Here is a 22,403-nt window from a genome sequence, read left to right on the forward strand (position 1 = left end):
TTCCAACTGTTATATAAAACTGTTTCTTTTTTCTCCTACATATGTGGAGAGGATTCACTGGGTTGACAGGAGATTTTTTTTTTTTAATTTTTTGAATAAGTCATACTTTTATTTTTCAGAAGCGAAAAGGACAAGTGGCAACTTGCCTTTGGAAAATACATTAATATCAGAGTAATAAGCTATCTATGTCATAGAGACAGTAGCCTAAGAAAGCCTGCATTACCATATAAATCTCAAAGTTCTATTAAATAAATCTCAGAATAATATGTTTTTAACTGACACAACAAAACAAAAACATCAGCAACAACAAAAAATTAAACAGAATCCATAATGTGGTATGTGAAGACGGAAAAAGGAAAATCTGGAAATCTACACACTGAGAGTTCTCTATTAAAATCAAGGAGGCTCAAATCTGTTTCTTTTAAACAATATTCATGGATATAACTGCGTTTTTCTAAATGTCTCATTGGTAATACTCAGTCTCGTAAGTCTGGTTCCATAATAATCTATAATGTAACTACTTCCATCTGAAGGTCCAACAATCTGCATTGAAATAAGAATGAAATCAATTAGATTCCCAATTCCACAAAATCTTACAGTGTAAAACTTTAACAAACACATTTTGGAAAGATATGGGCTTAAGAAAACCAATTTCGTTTCCAGTAAAATGTGTTTCATTGCCACCAAAATCCTTACAAGTTATGTTAGGTGCTGGAAAACATGGAACATGAGCTGTGTAGTTTGTACAGTTAACTGGTTCTTGTGTAGCATCATTTATTTTTGGATCTTTACAAATATATTGTCCCACTTTGAGGTCCTCGCACTTAAGTGACTCCTCGCTGCTGCCGGCGGCAGCTCCCCAAGGTCCTGTGGTTACTGACACAGCCCACAGGACAGCCTGGAGCCGAGCAGCAGCAGTCTCGGAAGCAACTGGCCCGGAGGGCCAAGCGGCCGCCATGCTGGGGACCGGCGCATCCCCCTGGAGATTTTTATTTTTGATTATTTCCCTAACATCACAGTAGTTCTTTGAAAAAAATATTCTACCTCTGCCCTGGCAGAAAATAAAAATTTGAAAATTTTTTACGCTGAAAAAGTTTTTTTCATTGGGTGTTCTGTTTGGTTTTAATTATCAGTGTGGTAGTTAAGAGTGTGAGCTTGAGAGTCCAAATGCTTGGGTATGGATCTGATTTCTTTCCAAGTTCTTCCACGTACCACCTCCTGTGCGATATGGGCAAGTTATCTAACATTCCTAATTCTCTGTTTCACATCTAGATACTACAAAGGTTCCAAACTTAAAAACAAATTAATGATAGATTTTTTAAAATTCCAAATGTAAACTTCTAAAAAACACAAATCCTTTATTCAAAATACAAATCATTTCTTCAAAATTCAACAGAAATATATAGCAGGGATTTGTTCTGAATCACAATTTTAAAGTCTAATAGTGAAGTCACTCTAAAAACCAGTTCCCAAATGAATAACAAAAAACATATACACAATCAAATCTCATTATTCATGGTAGTTATACTCTATAAAGTCACCATGTACACTGAATTAGTGAAGACTGAACCACTGCTGCCAGGGGAAATACAGGATCAGGTTCCTACATGCCTCTGGTCACATTTTCCTCAACTGATCAATATATATAACCTTGTTTTATGTGTGTTAATGTTTATAAAGACATCTTTTTAAATATCGTTGTTTCATCAACATTGGACTCATGGCTAACAGCACTATAACGCATGCCTAAATGAAGTTTCTCTAACACATGTATATTCTCTGCAAGGTCCATCACAGCCTTCTTGTGTGTAGAATACTACACAGCACTTCAGTACCATGCTTGGGACCATCTTGGAGAAATCACCAACAAAAAGCAAAAAATGAAAAAATAAAAGTGGCATATGACAGCAAAGAGCATGACTATTTACATTATGAAAGCTAAAACAAAAGGGCAGAGCATCACCTTGTTCAGCAGCTGAAAATGTGTATACTGGGCACATCCATGAATGATTGTGAAAGTGCCACCACTACTGATTTGGGGATTAAAAACAAATTTTAGCAGATAGGCAAATTCACAAATACGCGATCTGTGAATAATGAGGAAATGACTAGATATCTCTATGAATATATGTGCATGCCTTTATGTGTGTGTATCTTCACTGATACATTTACATTGAAGTCCTAAGAGTCCTTTGAAGGGGATCAGGCCACTCCAAAATATGCCACTTTGAGGGATGGCCTAGTGCTTAGGATTTGGGCTTCACTGCCGTGGCCCAGGTTCAATCCCTGGTTGGGGAACTGAGAGCCTACAATCCGCATGGTGTGGCCAAAAACAAAAAACCCAAAATATGCCACTTTGACATAAGAAATGTTTTAAGCTAAAGGAACTTGAGAAATGGCAGGAGCAGGAAGGACTCTCTGACCTCCCCCTTCTCCCCCTGAAGCAGACCATCAGACCCTCATGCAACAGGTGCCCTCCCTGTACCCAGAGGAAAGGAGCATCTTTATCTCTGAAGACGAGGAATCTGAATTTCCCCCGGTTTATTACCCTTAGCTCACACCCTTTTGTACTATCACATTTTCCCACAACTTTCTACTCTTCATCAAACCTAGTAGTAAAATGCTCAAGCTTAACAGTTTCTTCCAGTCTTCATTTCTTCTCGGGTCAGGTAAAACTTACATTAAATAAACTTACATACTTTTCTCATGTTAATCTGTCTTTGTCAGTTTAATTTCCAGGCCCAGCCAGAGACCCTAAGAGGGCTGAGGAGAAGTTTTCCTCCCCCACACCTTCTCTGACTTTTTATCTCCCTTACATCCTCCTTTTCCCAGCTGCTCCTTGACCAGTTTTCCTATCTCAGTTAATGCCCCAACAACTATCTAGTTATTCGGGACTAAAACTTAGTCTTGATGTTTTGATTTTTTAAGTTGAGTCTTGATTTTTCTCCCCCCATCAGCTGCCTGTATCCCCAATCCATCACCAAGTCCTATCAGTTCTATCTCCACTACTGCCACCTTTGACCATGTCACTACCACTTCTTGTCCAAACTCATACAATAGCAACTCTCACACTATTTCACCTTTAGTACTTATACTATATCAAAATTGTCTTATTTATTTCTTCATCGCCCTTCCCCCTTCACATAACCTTCATGAGAGCAAGAACCTTTTCTATCTGATTTACCACTGTAATTTCAGTATGCAGAATGCCAAGCAGATAGGAAGAGGTACCAGAGGTACCTAAAATATCAAGCAATAGTAGGAAGGGGAAAAATATTAATTGAATGAATGAATGCAACCTTTCCAAAACTTCCACTTCTCTTTTCTTTTTTAGTTTTCCTTCCTTAATTTAACTCAATATGTAACTCCTGGATGGCCAGAATACTTCCCTTTCACTGTGTCATGTGCTGCCATAAGAAGGAGGAAACAGCTGTCACTGAAAATTGAATCAACATATGCTAATACAACTGATTTAATACATCTAATGCATATTTTAACTCATGTTATTTTTAAAATATTTCATCTCAGTGCTCACTGCACTACGTCAAGTCCCATTCCCTTGAATCAAAGAGTACACTTAGCTAATCTTCAGAAAATACCATCACTGTTTGAAGACCAACTTTTTGAAACTCCTCTGAGTACATGTTTTTCAAAGTCATAAGAGAGGTGGTGGATATGAATGGCACACTGCATTCATTCTGGTATCTTTAGTTTTTCTGTTTTTTTGTGTTTTTTTTTTTTTTTTCCGGTACGCGGGCCTCTCACTGTTGTGGCCTCTCCCATTGCGGAGCACAGGCTCCGGACGCACAGGTTCAGCAGCCATTGCTCACGGGCCTAGCCGCTCCGCAGCATGTGGGATCTTCCCAGACCGGGGCACGAACCTGTGTCCCCTGCATCAGCAGGCGGACGCTCAACCACTGCGCCACCAGGGAAGCCCCAACCTTTAGTTTTAAAATACGATGAGGCTATATATTATTCATGTTATAACTACCACCAACAAAAATTTGGGCCTTGTCACCTCTAATTTCAATGATTCTCTTGCAATTCCTCCATGACTTCCAAAGACAACTTTCTAATTAAAATCTTTGCCTTTTATTAAATCAGACAATTACCTTTTCCTTGTTCTTATTTAAGATGCCTATACAGCCAAATCCAATACAGTAGAAACCTTTAAAACTGTGGAACCAGAAATATCCCTTTTTAATGTCACTTCCCCCATCAGCCTGGTAATTTTGAGCCACGGTCATTATGAGGTAAGCTGACAGGTAATAAAAACAAATAATAAGATACAAAATCTTAATAAATTTTTAACTTTGGTAAAATATAATTACTTGATATTTTCCTTAAGGGCTTTCTCCAGCTTCTTCACCTGTTGTTTATAAAGTCTTAATTCATGCTGTGTGGGCCTGTAGAAGATAAATCATGTTGAACGCACTTATTTTTATTTAATAAAACTGTACCGTAAAGATATTTAATAATAAACAATAGTGTATACCCTGTTACTTGTCACAAATATGCTTTAAAATTCTTAAAATATTTCATGATTGCTGGGCTTCCCTGGTGGCACAGTGGTTAAGAATCCGCCTGCCACTGCAGGGGACGCAGGTTCCAGCCCTGGTCCAGGAAGATCCCACATGCCACGGAGCAACTAAGCCCGTGCACCACAACTACTGAGTCTGTGCTCTAGAGCCCGCAAGCCACAACTATTGAGCCCACGTGCCACAACTACTTAAGTCCACATGCAGCAACTAAGACCCAAAATAATTAGTTAATTAAAAAAATATTTCATGACTGCTAATGAGGTATTTATTGGCTATTGGGTTTCTTCTTCTGTGTATTCCCTGTTCAAAACTTTCTACCCATTTTTATTGTTATTAATCTATTACTTGTTTTTATAGTGAATTATCTCAAATGTATGGACAAGAATAGAGAATAGTAAGACAAACAGTGCTGTGTCCACCCTTCAAGCTTTATCAAAGTTGAATGGTAATTTGTTTCAAATATTTTAACTAAAACATTATACATGTACTTAAAACTCCATGTGTGACCCTGATTACTGTCATTGCTCTCCTTCCCATACCACAGGTAACCACTATCTGAAATTCACTCTTCATTCTTCCCATTCATGTCTTATAAATTTTTACCTCATATTTATATAACCATAAATTTACACATTATTATGTGGCAGGCTTTTAAACTTTATAGAAATGGTTTTTACTGTAGGTATCAGTCTCCTCTCCATTAAAGTATAAGATTTACAAGAACAAGATATTTGTTTTGCTTATTATATATTATACCAGAACTTAAGGCCATGTCTAACTTACAATAGGTATTCAACAAATATTTGTTGAATAAAAAAGTCTCAGCAGTGTGCATTCCTTATTACTCTTTGTTAACAGGTAGAGTGCCGTCCTTTTGTGGTAGTATGCTGTACATAAATAAACCTTTCTATTGTATGCCATTTAAACTTTTTAATTCCCCCCTTCCCACAACACAGGCATATGATGAGGTAATAAGACATTCTAAAGTAATTTGGAAAAAAAAATTAAAATAAAAAATAAAGTTATTTGGGAAAGGGAAACCTGCTGGCGTAAGACTGAATATATTCTGAGTTCCTACCCAGTTTTATCTTCTTCCTATTTTCTCACTTCCCTTGCCTACATATGTATTTTTGCTCTTTCCATGATATGAGAGACAAATGACTAAAATAAGTATGAGGTCCCCCACATGAGTTTTAGAGTAAAGGGAACAGAATGATTTATTTAATATTCAAAATTCCAGTTTATGCTTAAATGGAAGTTAAATAAGAATGACAAGTTTCTCTCACCTGGTTTCCAAATCTTTTTGGAGATTCAGCTTTTCACTTAAAAGTGCATCTATCTTAGATTTCGATTCCTTGAGTTGATTCTGTAATGACTGCAACACATTTCATAAAAATATAGTTAACTTTCCTGGGAGATTATTTAGATTATCATTTTGCTTTATAAAAAAAGCATTTATCAGCCATATAGTCCCCATACCATTAGAAGGCCTTTACTCAGACTTCTGTAGTCTTCTTCTGACTGACTTTCATCTTCTTTATATTGCCTATGAAAAGATACATGCAGTGTATTCATGAAAAATTTATCTTCAAAGAAAAAAAATCTAGCTAACAAAAATTAAATCAATACAATAAGGGTTTGATAACCTAAACATGAACTAAAATTTAAGCTAAATTTCCTACTTATTCTCACAGAAAATGGTATTAGAACATACTACTTACTACCTAGTACTATAGTATATATTTGTTCACTAATGCCTTAATTGGAAGGTAAGATCCATGAAGACCAGAACTTTGTCTTGTTCACCATTATATCTCACTGCCCAGAAAAATATGGGGCATAAGAGGTGGTGAAAAAACACTTCTTGAATGAATAAACAAACAAAGCATATTGTTTTTTCCTTCTAGTACTTTTAGGTCACCAAAAAATCTATATCAAAAAATGCAGGGACTTCCCTCGTGGCACAGTGGTTGAGAATCTGCCTGCCAATGCAGGGGACAAGGGTTTGAGCTCTGGCCTGGGAAGATCCCACATGCTGCGGAGCAACTAAGCCTGTGCGCCACAACTATTGAGCCTGCGCTCTAGAGCCCACAAGCCAAAACTACTGAGCCCGCGAGCCACAACTACTGAGCCCACGTGCCACAACTACTGAAGCCTGTGCGCCTAGAGCCCAAGCTCTACAACAAGAGAAGCCACCGCAATGAGAAGCCCACGCACCGCAATGAAGAGTAGCCCCTGCTTGCTGCAACTAGAGAAAGCCCGCGTGCAGGCTAAGACCCAGCAATGAAGACCCAATGCAGCCAAAAATAAATAAATAAATTTATTTTTTAAAAAATGCAGAGTATAAGTGGACAAGGCCACAGACTTAGTGGCCCTGATTCAAGTCTTGACATCACCATTAACCAGTTGTGTTATTTGGGTAGGTCAGTCTCTCAAAATTTGTTTTCTCATCTATAAAACAGAGATAATTTCTGTCACATCTACCTCACAGAATTGGTGTTAAAAGTAAAAAAGATATCAAAGCATTCTGTGAGCTATGAAGTACTAGAAAATCAGTATTAATGTTCTTAAAAATCCTGATACACTAACACAGGGCTGTCCGATACGGTAAACACTAGGTACACACGGGCAATGAGCACTTGAAATATAGCTAATGCAACTGAAGAGCTAGACTTTTAATTCTATTTCATTTTAATTAAAATTTAAAAACTGAAGCAGTGTAAAATATTCTTCTGTTAAACACGACTTTATTGTTTAGGACTACATACCACTACCATGCATCATGTTAAGGTATCAATGTTGTGGCCTAGTTGTGCACTGGGTACATGGGTGGTTTGTAGTACTATATACAAACATACCACCAGTCTAGTCAGTATCAAAGGATTGATTCAGTTAGAATGATTTTTTTTCCTATATACCAATATAACATTGTAAGGTGTTTGTTATGATACTATATTTATGGTGATGCCTATATAAATCATAATTGATAATTGATATAGTTATTATTTTAATTATAAGAACTAAACTTTTTTAGTTTAAAAAATAATTATGGACAGATTTTTAACAGAATCAAGTGGAGATGATAACATCTGAGACAGTATAATAATTGGAACAGTAAAGAAAAGAGACTGAAAGAAGGTATGCCACAAATTTCCTAATGAATGCTACTATAATTTGCTGCAGAACAAAATGGAAAAGCTGTTCGTTCATGATACAAAAGAAAAAAAACAGATAAACTGGACTTCAGTAAAATTAAAACATTCTTGAGCTTCAAAGGACACCATCAAGAGAAAAAAGAAAACCCACAGAATGAAATAAAATATTTGCAACTTGTATCCAGAATTAATAAAGAACTCTTACAATTCAACAATAAAAGACAAAAAAGTCAATTTAAAAATGGGCAAAGGATGTGAGCAGGCATTTCTCCAAAACAGATATGCAAATGGACAATAAGCATATAAAAAGACACTCATCATTAGTCCTTAGGGAAACACAAATCAAAACCACAATGAGATATCCCTTTAGGATATTCACAAAGTTGTTGTCACCATCTCCACGATCAATTTTAGAACATGTTCATCACCCCACTGAGAAATACCATACCCATTATCAATCACTCCCCATACCTCCTCTCTGCCCTCAGTCCCTACTCCACTGCAATCCAATTCCTAGGCAACCACTCATCTACTTTCTGTCTTTATGGACTTGCATATTCTGGACATTTCATGTAAATGGAATTGTATATTTTGTGATGTTGTGTTGCAGCAGAGTAGGGGCTCAGGGCGGGGAGTGATTGCCAACGGGGTTTCTCAATGGGGTGATGAACGTGTTCTAAAATTGACTGTGGAGATGATGACACACTTTGTGAATATCCTAAAATCACCGAATTGTATGCTTTAAAATGGTGAATTTTATGGCATGTGAATTATATCTCAATAAAGCTGTTATTTTTAAAAGTTGTTATATAAAAAATCTTTTAGGATAATAAAGTAGACAACGATAGGATGCATTTTCAGCAAATACATAATGAACATATTAAGAAGTTTCCTCTCAACAGTCAAAAAAGAATGAAAGTCACGGAAATCAAAATTAACCATACAACAAAAACTTTTAAAATAATTTTTTAGCAAAATCTGAGCTTATAATTTTGGCCACCTATAAAACATTTTGAAGTGTTGCGCAAAAACAGAAACTGTCCTTACATGAAATAAATTATTTGTTATGGAAATTTTGTTGGAAAATTATGAGAAAACAAAGGTTATTTTTATAAAAAAGTGAAAGATCTTCAATTAAGCTCATGAACAACTGCCTGGAGAATACAAGACCTTTCTTATAACATCAAAGATGAATTGATTTAATTTTTTAAATTGCAAATATGTTTCTTTATCTTTAGATGAATCACATCTCAATTAACACTTTGGGAATGTTATATCTCAGAGGACTTCCAGATTTACCAAGAAATGTTGACAATTTGAGGTCTTAAAATAAAAATATCACACTTATGATGTGTCTTTGAATTTTACATATCTATCAAAGAAGAATTTCAGCTAGATATGAAAAAATCATTTTTTTCCACAACGGAAGGTGCTCTAGCTTTGTAACGTCAAAAATCCAGATTTACTGGAATGTTCAAAAGACTGATGTTTCTCATTGCCTTGTTATACTGTATAATACATATTAGAAATGTGCTCAGTTTTCTGAAGCAGACTATGACAGTGTCACGAATATAGTTGTTAAAATTATACAGCACCTGTGTAAATGCTATACCAGTTTGCAGAACCACTGAAACAAAATGACTTTAACAATCTTGTGTTCTTTGCCAATGCTTATTGGTTGAGCCATGGAAGAGTTACAAAGACTAACTGTACTGTTAACCTGAATTCAATATTTTCTTGAAACAAACAAAATGCTTGCCAAATGCTCAATAACCAAACACAAAAATGGTAGTGTGGTTTATGTTTTCTTACCGATATCACTCTACATATGAGTAAGCTAAATTTGAAGCTCCACAACTACAGAGCTCACGCACTCTGGAGCCCATGCGCCACAACCAGAGAGAAGCCCATGCACCACAAGGAAGATCCCACGTGCTGCAACTAAGACCCGACGCAGCCAAAAATAAATAAATAAATAAATATTTAAAAATAAAATAAAATAAAAATACATTTGAAGCTCCAAAGCAAGGAAAAGCATATTTGTGACAAGCTAATAGGTTATGAGAATTTACAGCGAAATAAAAACTTTTCATAACACAAATCAGTATTGACTTTACACACATTTTCTAATATTATGGTAGAAGATTTTAGTTTTAATCCACAGTGCATATAAATTGGCTGTAGGGCTTCCCTGGTGGCGCAGTGGTTGAGAGTCCGCCTGCTGATGCAGAGGACACGGGTTCGTGCCCCGGTCCGGGAAGATCCCACGTGCCGCGGAGCGGCTGGGCCCGTGAGCCATGGCTGCTGAGCCTGCGCGTCCGGAGCCTGTGCTCCGCAACGGGAGAGGCCACAGCAGGGAGAGGCCCGCGTACCGCAAATAAATAAATAAATAAATAAATAAATAAATAAATAAATAAATAAATAAATAAATAAACAAATTGGCTGTAAAAACTACAAGAAAACTTTGAAGAACTTTTTGTTGCTACTGACTGATTTAGAGCTGCTTTTCAGTTTTGCAGTACCCTTCTGAATTAAATAGAAGAGTTAGTGAAAGAAGAGTTAGTGAATTTAAGTTGGGTATAGTTTTCAAGCAGATATATCTTTAATTCAGTCAAACCAATTATTCTAAAAAAGATGAGCCAGTTTTGTAAATGTGGATGTAAATAAGGAAAAAAGTTTTCTGTACTTGATTCAGGTGCTAGAAAACTTTTAGGTATGTATAGAACAATTTGAGTATATAAGTCTATTTTTGAACTAGGCTTCATGAAATCTAAATACAGATCAAATATTTCTGATGAAAATTTAGTATCTAAATTGAGGTGTGCTGTAAATTAAATATATACCATATTTCAATGACTTACAATGAAAAAAAGTGTGTGAAATACCTAATGTTATTGATTACATGTTGAAATGATAATATTTTGGATATTAAATAAAATATATTAAAATATATTTCATTGTTTATTTTTACTTTTCAATTTGGCTAAATGAAAATGCGAAATTATATATGTGGCTTGCATTACATTTCTATTCGAGACAGCTGTACTAGTTTATCCCTCAGACCTTCTTCTAAAACACATGCTAGCCTTGAACAAATGACCATTTTAGGAAAGGGACTAAAATAAGGATGACTGAGTAGCCTCTATATAACAAGTACTAAGATAGATGTTTTATACAAACTATTTCGCATTTAACAGGTGAGGAGTTTGAGTAGTTATTTAACTTGCTCAAAGTCACTCAAATAGTTAGCAGTAGTAGTGAGATTCAAACTGAAATCTCTCTGGCTCCAAAGCCTATGCACTCACATCATTCCCTATATATATTCTAAAATACCTGCCACTATGGCTATACTTGTTCTCAAGAGAAACCTAATATATGAATATAGTAGAGGAGACCAATTTTAAATATATGCAGACCTAAAGGGAAATGAGTTTCAGTAAAGAATCCCCACTTTCTTTTCCTGTAGTTCTTTATTTAGCATTGACAGATTTTGTGGTTTTCTTGAAGTAAAAACATAATTCTAAGCATCCACAAACTCTCATTTGGACATGGGATCCCCACAGCCAAATTCCTCCCACCCTTTCTCCAATGGACTCCAGAAGCCTCAGGAGGGACCCAGTGTTGAAGATCATGCTCCTTAGGGGTGGAGAGAAAGAGCAAAACTAGAGAAATTCTGTGTTTTATTTTCTTCCCTAATCCAAATCATGTTCAGTCAGAGGCTAACCTCAAATCCGCCTGCCTCCATTTCCCAAGACCAATTTAAAAATTTCTATCTAAAAAGAAGGATGGAATTAGACAAGGGGACTTCACTTTACTAATTCATTATAGAACTATTTTCCTTGGGGTAACTTTCCAAATGTCTCTGACATCTCAGAAGAAATTCAATCTAAGGCCTGTAGGTTTTATTCCTACGTTACTTTCCTTGGCTCTTTGATCTATCTACCAAGCCAGGGAAATACTAATAGAAAAAGCCAGCAATATATTCCATGTAATCTATAGTGATATATTAATCTATATTACCATATAGTGATATAGTAATCTACAGTGATATATATTTCTGGGTAAAGAAAAGTAGGTAGGGGCTTCACTGATGGTGCAGTGGTTAAGAATCCACCTGCCAATGCAGGGGACACGGGTTCGAGCCCTGGTCCGGGAAGATCCCACATGCTGCGGAGCAACTAAGCCCGTGAGCCACAACTATTGAGCCTGTGCTCTAGAGCCCGCAAGCCACAACTACTGAAGCCCACACGCCTAGAGCCTGTGCTCCGCAACAAGAGAAGCCACCGCAATGAGAAGTCCGCACACCGCAACGAAGAGTAGCCCCTGTTCGCCACAACTAGAGAAAGCCCGCACAGCAACAAAGACCCAATGCAGCCAAAAATAAATTAATTCAATAAATTAATTTTTTTTAAAGTAGGTAAAGTAACATAGCTGAGAGCCTATTGTTTTAAAATTTACTTTTCCTCTGTTTCAGAGGTTATATACCATGTTTGCAGTTTTCTAAGATTTCCAACTGCTTAACACTTGTATTCAAATATCTGCTGCCTTGATTGCAGCTTCCTTTGCTTTCCCTGAGTTGTTCTCATGTATGGAGGCAGAAAGGAATACCAGTCCGTAGTATTCAGAAACTGCCTTTCACGAGCTCTCTGGAGGCCTTCTCAAGCCTGCGCCCTAAAATGAGGGTCCAGATGGTGTGCCATAGGTGTGCTGTGCAAAGGGATTACAAATGTGCCAAGATATTCATCTCTCTCAGCCCTCAGGACAACTGGTCAGACCCCAGTGTGGTACACAAACATCACTTTCTGTGTTTCAGGATGAGAAAAACTTTGGAAAACACTGCCCTTAAAAAGTGGGCGCTAAACAGAGGGCTTCTACGTCTGCAAGAGGCCCATGTCCCATCTGTCTTCTTCCTTTGGTCTTGCTCCCCTAGCTCTACAGGTGTATACGTCCTCCTCCTGTGCTTCCTGTTTATCCCACTTAGGCCTCCAAATCATAGTCCATCTTCCTTCATTTTCCCTTCTCTTTCGCCTTCTTTTTTTAGTAATACAATACTTGTCAGTTAATTCTCACACCCTCCTTTTAGAGTACTCCTGCTTCTTCGGGTGATACTAATATCCTATTTGTAGATCTCAAAATCTACCTTGAAGTTGCTACAATCTATCAAGTTAGTATTTACTCTTAGAAAAGAGACTGATAAACTTTGTTCAGTCAATGAACTATGAAAAACTCTCCTCAGGGCAGACTCTTCATCACTGTAAAGTATAAATGACTTCTAATTTTCCACCTGTGAGAACATTATGTATAATGCAGCCCCTATTTTCTTCCTATATCCTTCTCCCTTAATGAGACATTCAATCCAAGTATCTGACCTGAGTATAGTTTGCACCGGCCGAAGTATTATATTTCACTTCAGCTAGACCAGTGATGATAGGATTGCTAAGCAAAAAAGTAATTCCTTTCCTCCAAGGTCCTCATTCCTCAACCCCAGATTTTCACTACAAATTCATGACAACCAGATTCAACACCACCACCCCCAATGGCCTCAATCCTTTTATTATTTTTAGTCAGAGAATGCCAGTTTGCACAACTTCAGAGGCAACCTCTCACACCACATTCTACACAAGACATTTCAGTGATGGCTACACTAAATCTTCTCTACTCTTACTACGAATCCCAAATGTTCTCTCTTCACCCTCTAGATTGGTGGTCAGCAAACTGTTGCCTGTGGGCTACATCTAGCAGGCTTTTTTCAATTAATGTTTTATGGAACAGAGCCATGCCAATTCATTTACTTATTGTCTATGGCTCATTTCATGCTACAACAGCAGAGTTGAGCAGTTGTGAGAGACTATATAGACTAAAATGCCTAAATACATATGGTCTGGCCCTTTACAGAAAAAAAGTCAACCAACTCCTGAATCCAGATTACAATTTATTAAAGATATAGATCAAAGGTTTCAAATAATATTCAGTCTGGACCGTATAATATGTTGTAGAGCATTGAGTTTTCGTTGCAAACATTAAAAATCTGATTTCATTTATAAACCTAACATTCTAACTTCTCAAAAAAGCAGATTTAGCTACAGTGGGCTCACATTCCTCGCAGAGTGTATAGTTTAACTGCCCCCTTGAGACAGATGGTACACAGCTCTCCAATTTGCCACAGTTCCCACCTAACCTGCTTTACTCATTTTCATTATTTTCCTGATTCTGTGAGCTTAACAGTTTACAACCTCTCAAATGAAATTATTCATTTGCCTTCTCTTTACTCTTACATACTATGATTGTTCATTTTAGGCTAGGCTATGGTGCCCTGCTACTTGGTCAAACACCAGTTTAGACATGGCCATAAGGTATTCTTTAGATGTGATATTTAAATCAATAGACTTTGAATAAAGCAGATTACCCTTCATAATGTGGGTGGGCCTTCTGCAATTAGTTAAAGACCTTAAGAGCAAAGACTGAAATCTTCAAGAAGGGAGGTATTCTGCCTTCAGGTGGCCTTCAGCCTCAACACTGCAACATCAACTCTTCCCAGGGTCTCCGGCTTGCGTGCCAGCCTCACAGATTTCAGACTTGCCAGCTTCACAATCGCATGAACCAACTCCTTTAAAATAAATCTCTCTCTGCATATGAATGTACATTCTATTGGTTCTGTTTCTCTCTAGAACCCCACCTAATACACATACCTACAACCTCATCACCAGCTTTTCTGTATCAAAGGGAAAAGCGCCTTCCTTCTTTCCAAGGCAAATGATGTCTCTTCGTTCATTTATAGCTCACTCTTGGTCCTGTATGAAGTCCAGCCAAACTGGCTTATAGTACCATAAAAAAGTCTACTCTCTTTGTCCTGTATGAAGTCCAGCCAAACTGGCTTATAGTACCATAAAAAAGTCTACTCTCTTACATCTGTGAACTTTTGCTCAAAGCATACAAGCAGTGTTTTTTTTTTTTTGCCTTTCTGCTTTCCCAAATTTTACTTATTCTTCAACCTCAAGCACAACCCCCATCGGCTTTGTAATGGCTTCCCTGGTTACTCCATCTAAAACAAATTTGTTCCTGTTATCGACTCCTGTATCACTTACTGTCTGTACAGTTTTTAGTAAGTACTCTATTGTGACTTTATGCCTTGGTGTCTTTTAAGTCTCATATTATTTTTAACTATTAATGTGTTTACATTTAATCTCCCTTACTAGATTGCAAACTCCTGGAAGCTAAGAATTGTGTTCAAAACGTTGTCCTAGGGACTTCCCCGGTGGTCCAGTGGTAAAGAATCCAATCCGCCTTCCAATGCAGGGGACGCAGGTTCGATCCCTGGTGGGGGAACTAAGATCCCACATGCCGCAGGGCAGCTAAGTCTGCGTGCCTCAACTAGAGAGCCCACGTACTCTGGAGCCCACATGATACAACTAAAGAGAGAAAAAAAACCCAGCACGCCACAACTAGAGAGAAGCCCACGTGCCTCAACGAAGAGCCTGTGTGCTGCCAAAAAAAAAAAAAAGAAAAGAAAAAAAAGATCCCGCATGCTGCAAGGAAGAGCTGACGCAGCCAAGATAAACAAACAAAACTTTGTCCTATCTCTAGAATCTATCTAACACCATGCCTACCATCTAAAAGACACACTTTTGAAAATCAGAAGGCCCCTGAAGTTAATGGTATAATACGACTTTCTGAAAAGAACAAAGCAAGGAGTTGCTCTATCATTAGTTGTTCTTTTCTCATCTTCCCTTCCTCCCTCCATCCCGCTCTTTTCTAAGAGTCCCCAAGGTCCCCAATCAGCAACCAGCACAGCTCCGCCATCAGTCCTACTGAGTTTCTGGAGTCAGTACTCTTGGGGCAAGAATACTAGACAATGTATGCTTAATGAAAGCAGAGAGCTTATCTGCTTTATTCTAGTTTATCTATTTTATCTGTTCAGTAACAAAAACAGAACTTGGCAGAAAGTAGGTGCTCAAATATTTGTTAAAAGAACTGCTCCATTTATAAACAATGAAACAGAATAGCCACTGTTTTAATGACTCTATTAAAGCACTTTAGATTATTTGGCCTTAGATATCTTTCAGCTATTTTTGGTTAGTCAAAGACCATTATTTTTAAACTTTACCCTTATTTCTTTAATCAGAGGTGACAACTGTGTTTTACTCTACATACTTGATTTTTCACTATGACATTTTATCTTTATCTCATATAAATCTGCATACTAATTAGGCTGTACTTTGGCAGGCAGATAATCCAACCCTACACACTTTGTGGATATACTCAGTAACTATCTAGTGGTTAGATGACATCAGTAGAACAAATTATAATACTTCAACAAAAGAAAAATACTATTTCTTCTGTGACCTATACTTTGGTGATTATTAAATATACATATTTTAATATAAATGCAACAATATACTTTAACATAAGTGGTAAAGTACAGTCTTGAAGATCTTTATAAAAAATGAAATTTGTAGTTAAACATATTAGGTAAATTACACATATATCAGGTAGATTTCCAAAGCATATTTGTTTCAAAAGCCCATAGAAATTTTTGTTGTAATTCATGACTAGATAATAACTTTAAAAATTGTAATACAGGACTAGTCGTACCTTTGTTTACGAAATTTTCTAATTTTAGATTCATAGTAATCAATTAGGCAAAGCAACCTAGAAAACAGATAAGTTGAATTATTTTCAAAATGTGGTATTGGAACATTTACTATTCTCTCTATACAATTTCAAATTACAGTGATAAACATACAGGTTATCTGCAAATTTATAAAAAATTTAAGTGATTTTTGCCAGAAGCAAGTACCACACTATGCCATATATTTTAATTTTTATGTATATATTTTTAAATAACCACAGACATTAAATCTCAACATATTAAATGCACATTGTCCAAACAGTTCTACCTCCAGCAATCAATCCCACAGAAATATGTGCCTAAGGCTGTAACTCAAGATGAACAAAGTTGCTTGATGCACCATTATTTATGAGTGAAAACTCAGATGCAATCTAAATATTCATCAACAAGGGAAAAGTTAAATAAATAATGGCACATCTATATTATAGAAAATGATGAGGCATGAGAAGAGACAAGGTAAATTTGTACATCCTAATGAGAACTGATAAGGTTAAAAAAATGTTGCATAGCCAAATGTATAATATTACTCTGTTTTTTTAAGAAAATAGTTATAAATGAATCTGTATATGTATTGAAAATGAACTCTATGGGTTCTTAACTGAGGGATAATACCACAACTAGGGGACAGTGCTGGTTGTCACACTGAATAGCTGGGGAGGGGACAACGATGCTTAAAAGTTCATCAATGAACATGACGAATGCCCATCATGCCCTACACAATGAAGAATGGTCCCACCCAAAAGCCAACAGCACTGTTGCTGTGAAACACCAGGAAGGACAAAAACCAAACTGTTAAAAGTGGTACCTCTGGGATGTGGAAATTAGGAGGGGTAAGCAGGTCTATAACATTTTACTTTACATACTTTTATATTGTTTGAATTTCTAAAAGCACATATTGCTTTTGTAATTCAAAAAATCCTCAAAGAAACATAAAATAACACTATACTTTCACATATTATTCTTTTTAAAGCAAGAATGTATAGTATTTCACTCCTATCTTGGGAAACTTACCCATCTCCTTTTTTTCAGAGCTAATTCAACCAACTGAGCTTTTAATATCATAACTTTCCGGATTATTCTTTCTCTTCAACTTTCCCCATCCCAACACGTACCAGCTTTCATATTATCCTGCAAATATGCTTTAATTTCCTTTATATACTTCACAAGCCCTCTCACCCCTTCCTTCCCCCATGCTACCATTCCACTTCTATCTTTTTCCTTCATGGCAAACTTCATTCATCCTGAATGACTGTTACCTCTACCTTCAATAAACTTTTAAAGAGGACTTCTTATGTGTCCAACCGGGAATTCTGAGCAAATAAGACAGTGCGAAGGCAAACACAAACCAACGAGGTGGCATGTAACACTTCTTACCACCCTCTCCTTCTTCAAACACTCTTGTTCCTCGGTTAGCCTGACACCCACACGTAACTCCTCTTCTGTCTCCTCTTCCTCTCCCTAAATTTTAAAGTTCTCTGGAGTTCAGCCTTTCTAACTGTAGGCCTGATATCTCTCTGTGGCTGATGTAAAGTGCCTAATGTTCGTAAATGAACCCATTATCCTCCTCCCCCATTCCCCAAACCTAGCTTGAAGTCTGGCTATCTTTGACTGCTCTCCTTCTTTCAACATCTACAGTCAGTCAGTCTAGACAATTCCTGTCCATCTCTGCAGCATCTCTCTCCTTTCTTTTTTCTTTACAGACCTCTGTTATCTACCAACTAGACTATTAAAACTGATCACTAATTTGTCTGTCTCTGGGTTTAATTTCTTTGCTCATAAATCCTGGGTTTTTTTAATCCTGCTACACAGAAGGTAGAACCTAAACTCTTCAGCCTGGAGTTGAAGGCCCTCGAAGTTTCAGCACACCTTTCCTTCCATACTGTCTCCTGAGATACCACCACCTTGCGCACCCTGCGCTCCACACCTCTCGGACTACCTGGACTACTTGCCACTCCCAAATACATTTTGTTTCCCAGCCACCATATTTCTCTAACTAGAAGACCCTTTTCCTCATTAACGTCTATTAAAACTCTACAATTCCTCTTGGACATGCACTAGAACACAGCAGGGAATGACACGGAGTCTTTGCTTCATTGAGCTTACAGCATCGTGGGGAATACAGATGCCAGAACAAATTAATACAAGTGTAATGAGAATTACAACACACAAAATTCAAACTACCATCAACTGCTCCCTTTAAGGAACATGATATGTCTTCCCATCTGCAAATAAATTTTAAAGCATTCGTCTAGGACGTCAACACACCTCAGGAGAATTGTTCCTGGGTATTGCATATTTACTGTTATGACTGTGTATGGAATTTTCCTCCTATTACATTTTCTGCCAAGTTATTATTGGTGTAAAACAAAAGCTATTGATTTTTATAGATTTATTTTGTAAACTGGACACCTTATTAAACTCTTTTATTGTGTTTAAAAAAAATTCTACAGTTCCTAATAATGTAGTTTACAAGTTACCTCCTTCATGAAGTCTTTCTGGTCATCCCCATCTTTCTCAGTGGAAACTAAGCTCTCCTTATGCCACGCCCAGTTAGTATCCTGTTTGCCTTACCATTAAAGCACATACCAATGTGCCTTTTATTTTACTTAACCTGAGTATGTGTCTATCTACCCAACAAGCTATCAGGTCCATAAATGCAGCAAACATGGCTTTACTCATCTGTGTATGTCCTATACTGTTTTGTCCAATGCCTTTGTAACTTTTGACAATAGCTGTAGTGGCTACAACTCATGCATTTTTATATAAGGGTTAATTCACAGTTTTTAAGTTCTGTGCTCAAACTGAAAATTTGTTTTATTAAAAACCAAATAAAGTGCAGAATCTCTAGGCCATCAGACAAATTCACACCTGAATTAGCTTGACTTCATCTGGTACTTGGTAAGTTTTCTCAATGCTTCTCTCCCTTTTTCTTGCCCTCTCACTCACTCAAATTGCCTGTTCTTTTGTTTTTGTTTTCATTCCTCTTCCTCCATCTCTCTTCTTACCTTATTCTCCCACTGTAATTATCTCTCTCCTTCTTTTTGTTCTTCCTTACTCCTATTTTCCTTTCTTTGCTTTTCTATTTATTCAGACCTACCTCCAACTACATTTTGTTATTTAAATTATTAATTATTTATATTTTTATCCTAGTTCGTCCTTCAAAAGGATAAAAATTGTATATATATTTGTGTACATGTATATGTGTGCATTATCTCGCAAATAATTATTGAAACAATCTATAGTTTCAACTTGTTTTTAACTTATATGTGACTTCATTTTTTTTTTTTTTTTTTTTTTTTTTTTTTTTTTTTGTGGTACACGGGGCTCTCACTGTTGTGGCCTCTCCCGTTGCGGAGCACAGGCTCCAGATGCGCAGGCTCAGCGGCCATGGCTCATGGGCCCAGCCACTCCGCGGCATGTGGGATCTTCCCAGACCGGGGCACGAACCCGTGTCCCCTGCATCGGCAGGCGGACTCTCAACCACTGCGCCACCAGGGAAGCCCCATTTATTTTTATAGTATAAAACAGACATACCTAATTAGTAAAAATCCCCAATCTTTCTATGTAAACACATAAGACTAGTTAAAATGTAACTAGTTTATACTATTAAGTGAAAAGAACAAGGTGCTATCTTTTATACAAAGAAATATAATATCCACACTGTTTGTATTTGCTAAAAATAACACTAAAAAATTATCTATAGGGAGAAGTAAGGAATAGGTTAAGGGAACGGGAATGAAAACAAAACCTCTCCAAATATAAATAATTACAGTTTTGACTTTATAATTGTATAAACGTCTTACATATTCAAAAGTAAATAAATTTTAAAAGCCAGCCCTAAAAACTGAAAACAAACTGAAACAAGTAAACCTAACCATACATTAATTTGGTGCCACAAACACACAGAAAAGAAATATTTCAAGATATTTTAGAACACTATATTTTGACTGTACCCATAGTGGAATATATTATTAATGTCGAAGATAAGTGCAAAGAAATTTAAATTTCATTCAGTTGGCTTATTGTTAGTAACAATACTGGTATTATTTTGAAACTATTTTTCTATATTATAGGATAAAGCAAATAAATCATTATGATATTATTCTTAGGAATAAGGATTTTCAGTGTAAAAGAAAACCGTTACAAATGTAAAATCAGAGTTTAAATAAAAAACCAGTAGTGTTAACTTCAGTTAGAAATTTTTCTCAGAAATATATATAGTTCCTGGTACTTGCCACTAAAAAGCCCTAAAATCAATGACAACATAAGATAAGCAACCTAAACACTCAAACTGTGGTCTCTAAAAACCATTCCTGACTAAAAGGAACCAGAGCTCTTTTGAGAAATGTCTAATTAATTCATTTTAAATGAGTTAATTTTAAATGTTTAGTGTTAGTTTTAACAAATACCTAACTCCATTCCTCAAAAGAGCTCCTAGGGCAAAAAAATGTACAGGATGTATCTTCTGCCTAAAGTAAGAAATCTAACAAAGATGAATGGAGTTGGGTCTAAGGGATATAATACCAACATGAAAAAGATCCCACCGGCCAAAGACAAGATAATTTGATCATTAAAACCCCATGAGTTAATAACAACCTTTGAAAAAAGAGAGATAGGCACAAACAAAAAATCGTATTGCTTATCATTGGAGATCATTAGGGCAACAACTGCTTACTCTAAAAAATTAGAATGAAAATGAAAGAACTGAGCATTGCACTTCCCTGTAACAAACCATATACGGCAACCAAATAGCCCCTATTCAAAAGGAAAGGTTCTTTTTTTTAATGGAAGACTTCGGGGAAAAAAAGAAAAAGAAAAAAAAGGGATAGCAGAATTGAAAATAAGATCATCAATGGGGGAAACCATTAGATGAAAGGATGATGAGAAATTTTATAGTGGAAGGATCAGACTGTTATTATTTAAACCCCTGAACAATCTTATCATCCCTGAGAGTAGGTCAACTAGACATTATGTGCCTCCTGATATGTTATAATTAGACGCATAAATTACCACCTATGAAGTATTTCGCCAAAAATACTTGCACCTGAATTTAGCTCTAACTTCCAGTTTAGAGGGAACACAGGAGATAGAAGAATAAATTAAATGACATAGTAAGGAAGCAAACAGACAAATCTAGCATGTACTTCTCCAGGACAACTGACCATTTTCTTCAAAAAGTTAATGACATTTAAAACAAACAAACAAACAAACAGCAGAGAAGAGGGAGAGGAATACGTCACCAGTTTAAAAGAGATATAACCACACCCAAGATGAAATCTGTTTTTAAGAAAGTGATGACTCTAGCTACATATCAATTTACGTAGCAAACATTACTGTCTATCCAGGATGGTGTGAGGGACTCTCTTGCAGAGACGGGAGAACACTCTGTTTCGAGCGATGATGCGCTCTTCGTCCTCCTTTGTTAATCTATGGATATCCTTCTGCAAAGAAGCAATAGTCTCTTGTTGCTCCATTCGTTTTTTCTTATAATGCTCACATTTTTCCTGTAAGAAATTTTTCAAAAAATATAATTATGATATATACATCAAGGACATGCTGTCCTAACAATATTGTATACAAAGCTATCCTCACAATTTCTATCAGGCTGCTTCATTCAAGAACTTCAGTACTGAGCCTGTTTTTAAGCGGGTGCAAGCTCCAGGAACACTGATATGTCAGAAATGCAAAAACTATAACAAGTAAAATCAGTGTAAAATGGGGAAAATATAGCTTATAACTGCATGCACTCAAGGTTTCATAATAAGTAAAAGAACTCAATCTCCATAAAACTGATATAGTTTTATATATATGTTTAGATGAAAATAATAATCAGAAAGAGACCAATATTAAGGATGTCAAAAAGAACCAAGAATTAAAATTAATATTCTTAAGTGATCAACGATAATTCAGGATTTCAGATGGTTTAATCAACTTAGGCATTCATGTAATGTGGTAGACTGCAAACTCAGAGAAACCAGGAATTTGTTCAGAAATAATATGTACCCCAAGATTTATACAAGGGAATGTAAATCTTGAATACTTCTCTTGCCTTAAGTGAAATATCACCGGCCTGGTTTT

At 36.5% G+C, this 22,403-nt stretch overlaps 1 protein-coding gene and 1 pseudogene across 2 annotated transcripts in view; both read right to left on the reverse strand.

Annotated features, from left to right (window-relative positions):
- CEP70 (centrosomal protein 70) overlaps window positions 1–22,403 on the reverse strand; it is a gene marked incomplete at its 3' end in the record, with an annotated part of 83,686 nt that overhangs the window by 27,571 nt on the left and 33,712 nt on the right. Inside the window, exons 7-11 of the mRNA XM_079705013.1 lie at window positions 21,660–21,829; window positions 16,289–16,345; window positions 6,021–6,087; window positions 5,828–5,916; window positions 4,332–4,406 (exon numbers count right to left, since the gene is read on the reverse strand). Of these exons, the coding sequence (XP_079561139.1) occupies window positions 4,332–4,406; window positions 5,828–5,916; window positions 6,021–6,087; window positions 16,289–16,345; window positions 21,660–21,829 (458 nt within the window). The remainder of the gene's footprint in view (window positions 1–4,331; window positions 4,407–5,827; window positions 5,917–6,020; window positions 6,088–16,288; window positions 16,346–21,659; window positions 21,830–22,403) is intronic.
- Window positions 433–973, reverse strand: LOC307053554 (TM2 domain-containing protein 1-like; annotated as a pseudogene). The gene has a single exon. The product of its transcript is annotated as a TM2 domain-containing protein 1-like (transcript).

This window comes from Hyperoodon ampullatus (genome assembly GCF_949752795.1).
Source record: "Hyperoodon ampullatus genome assembly, chromosome: 5".
Lineage (NCBI taxonomy): Eukaryota > Metazoa > Chordata > Mammalia > Artiodactyla > Ziphiidae > Hyperoodon > Hyperoodon ampullatus.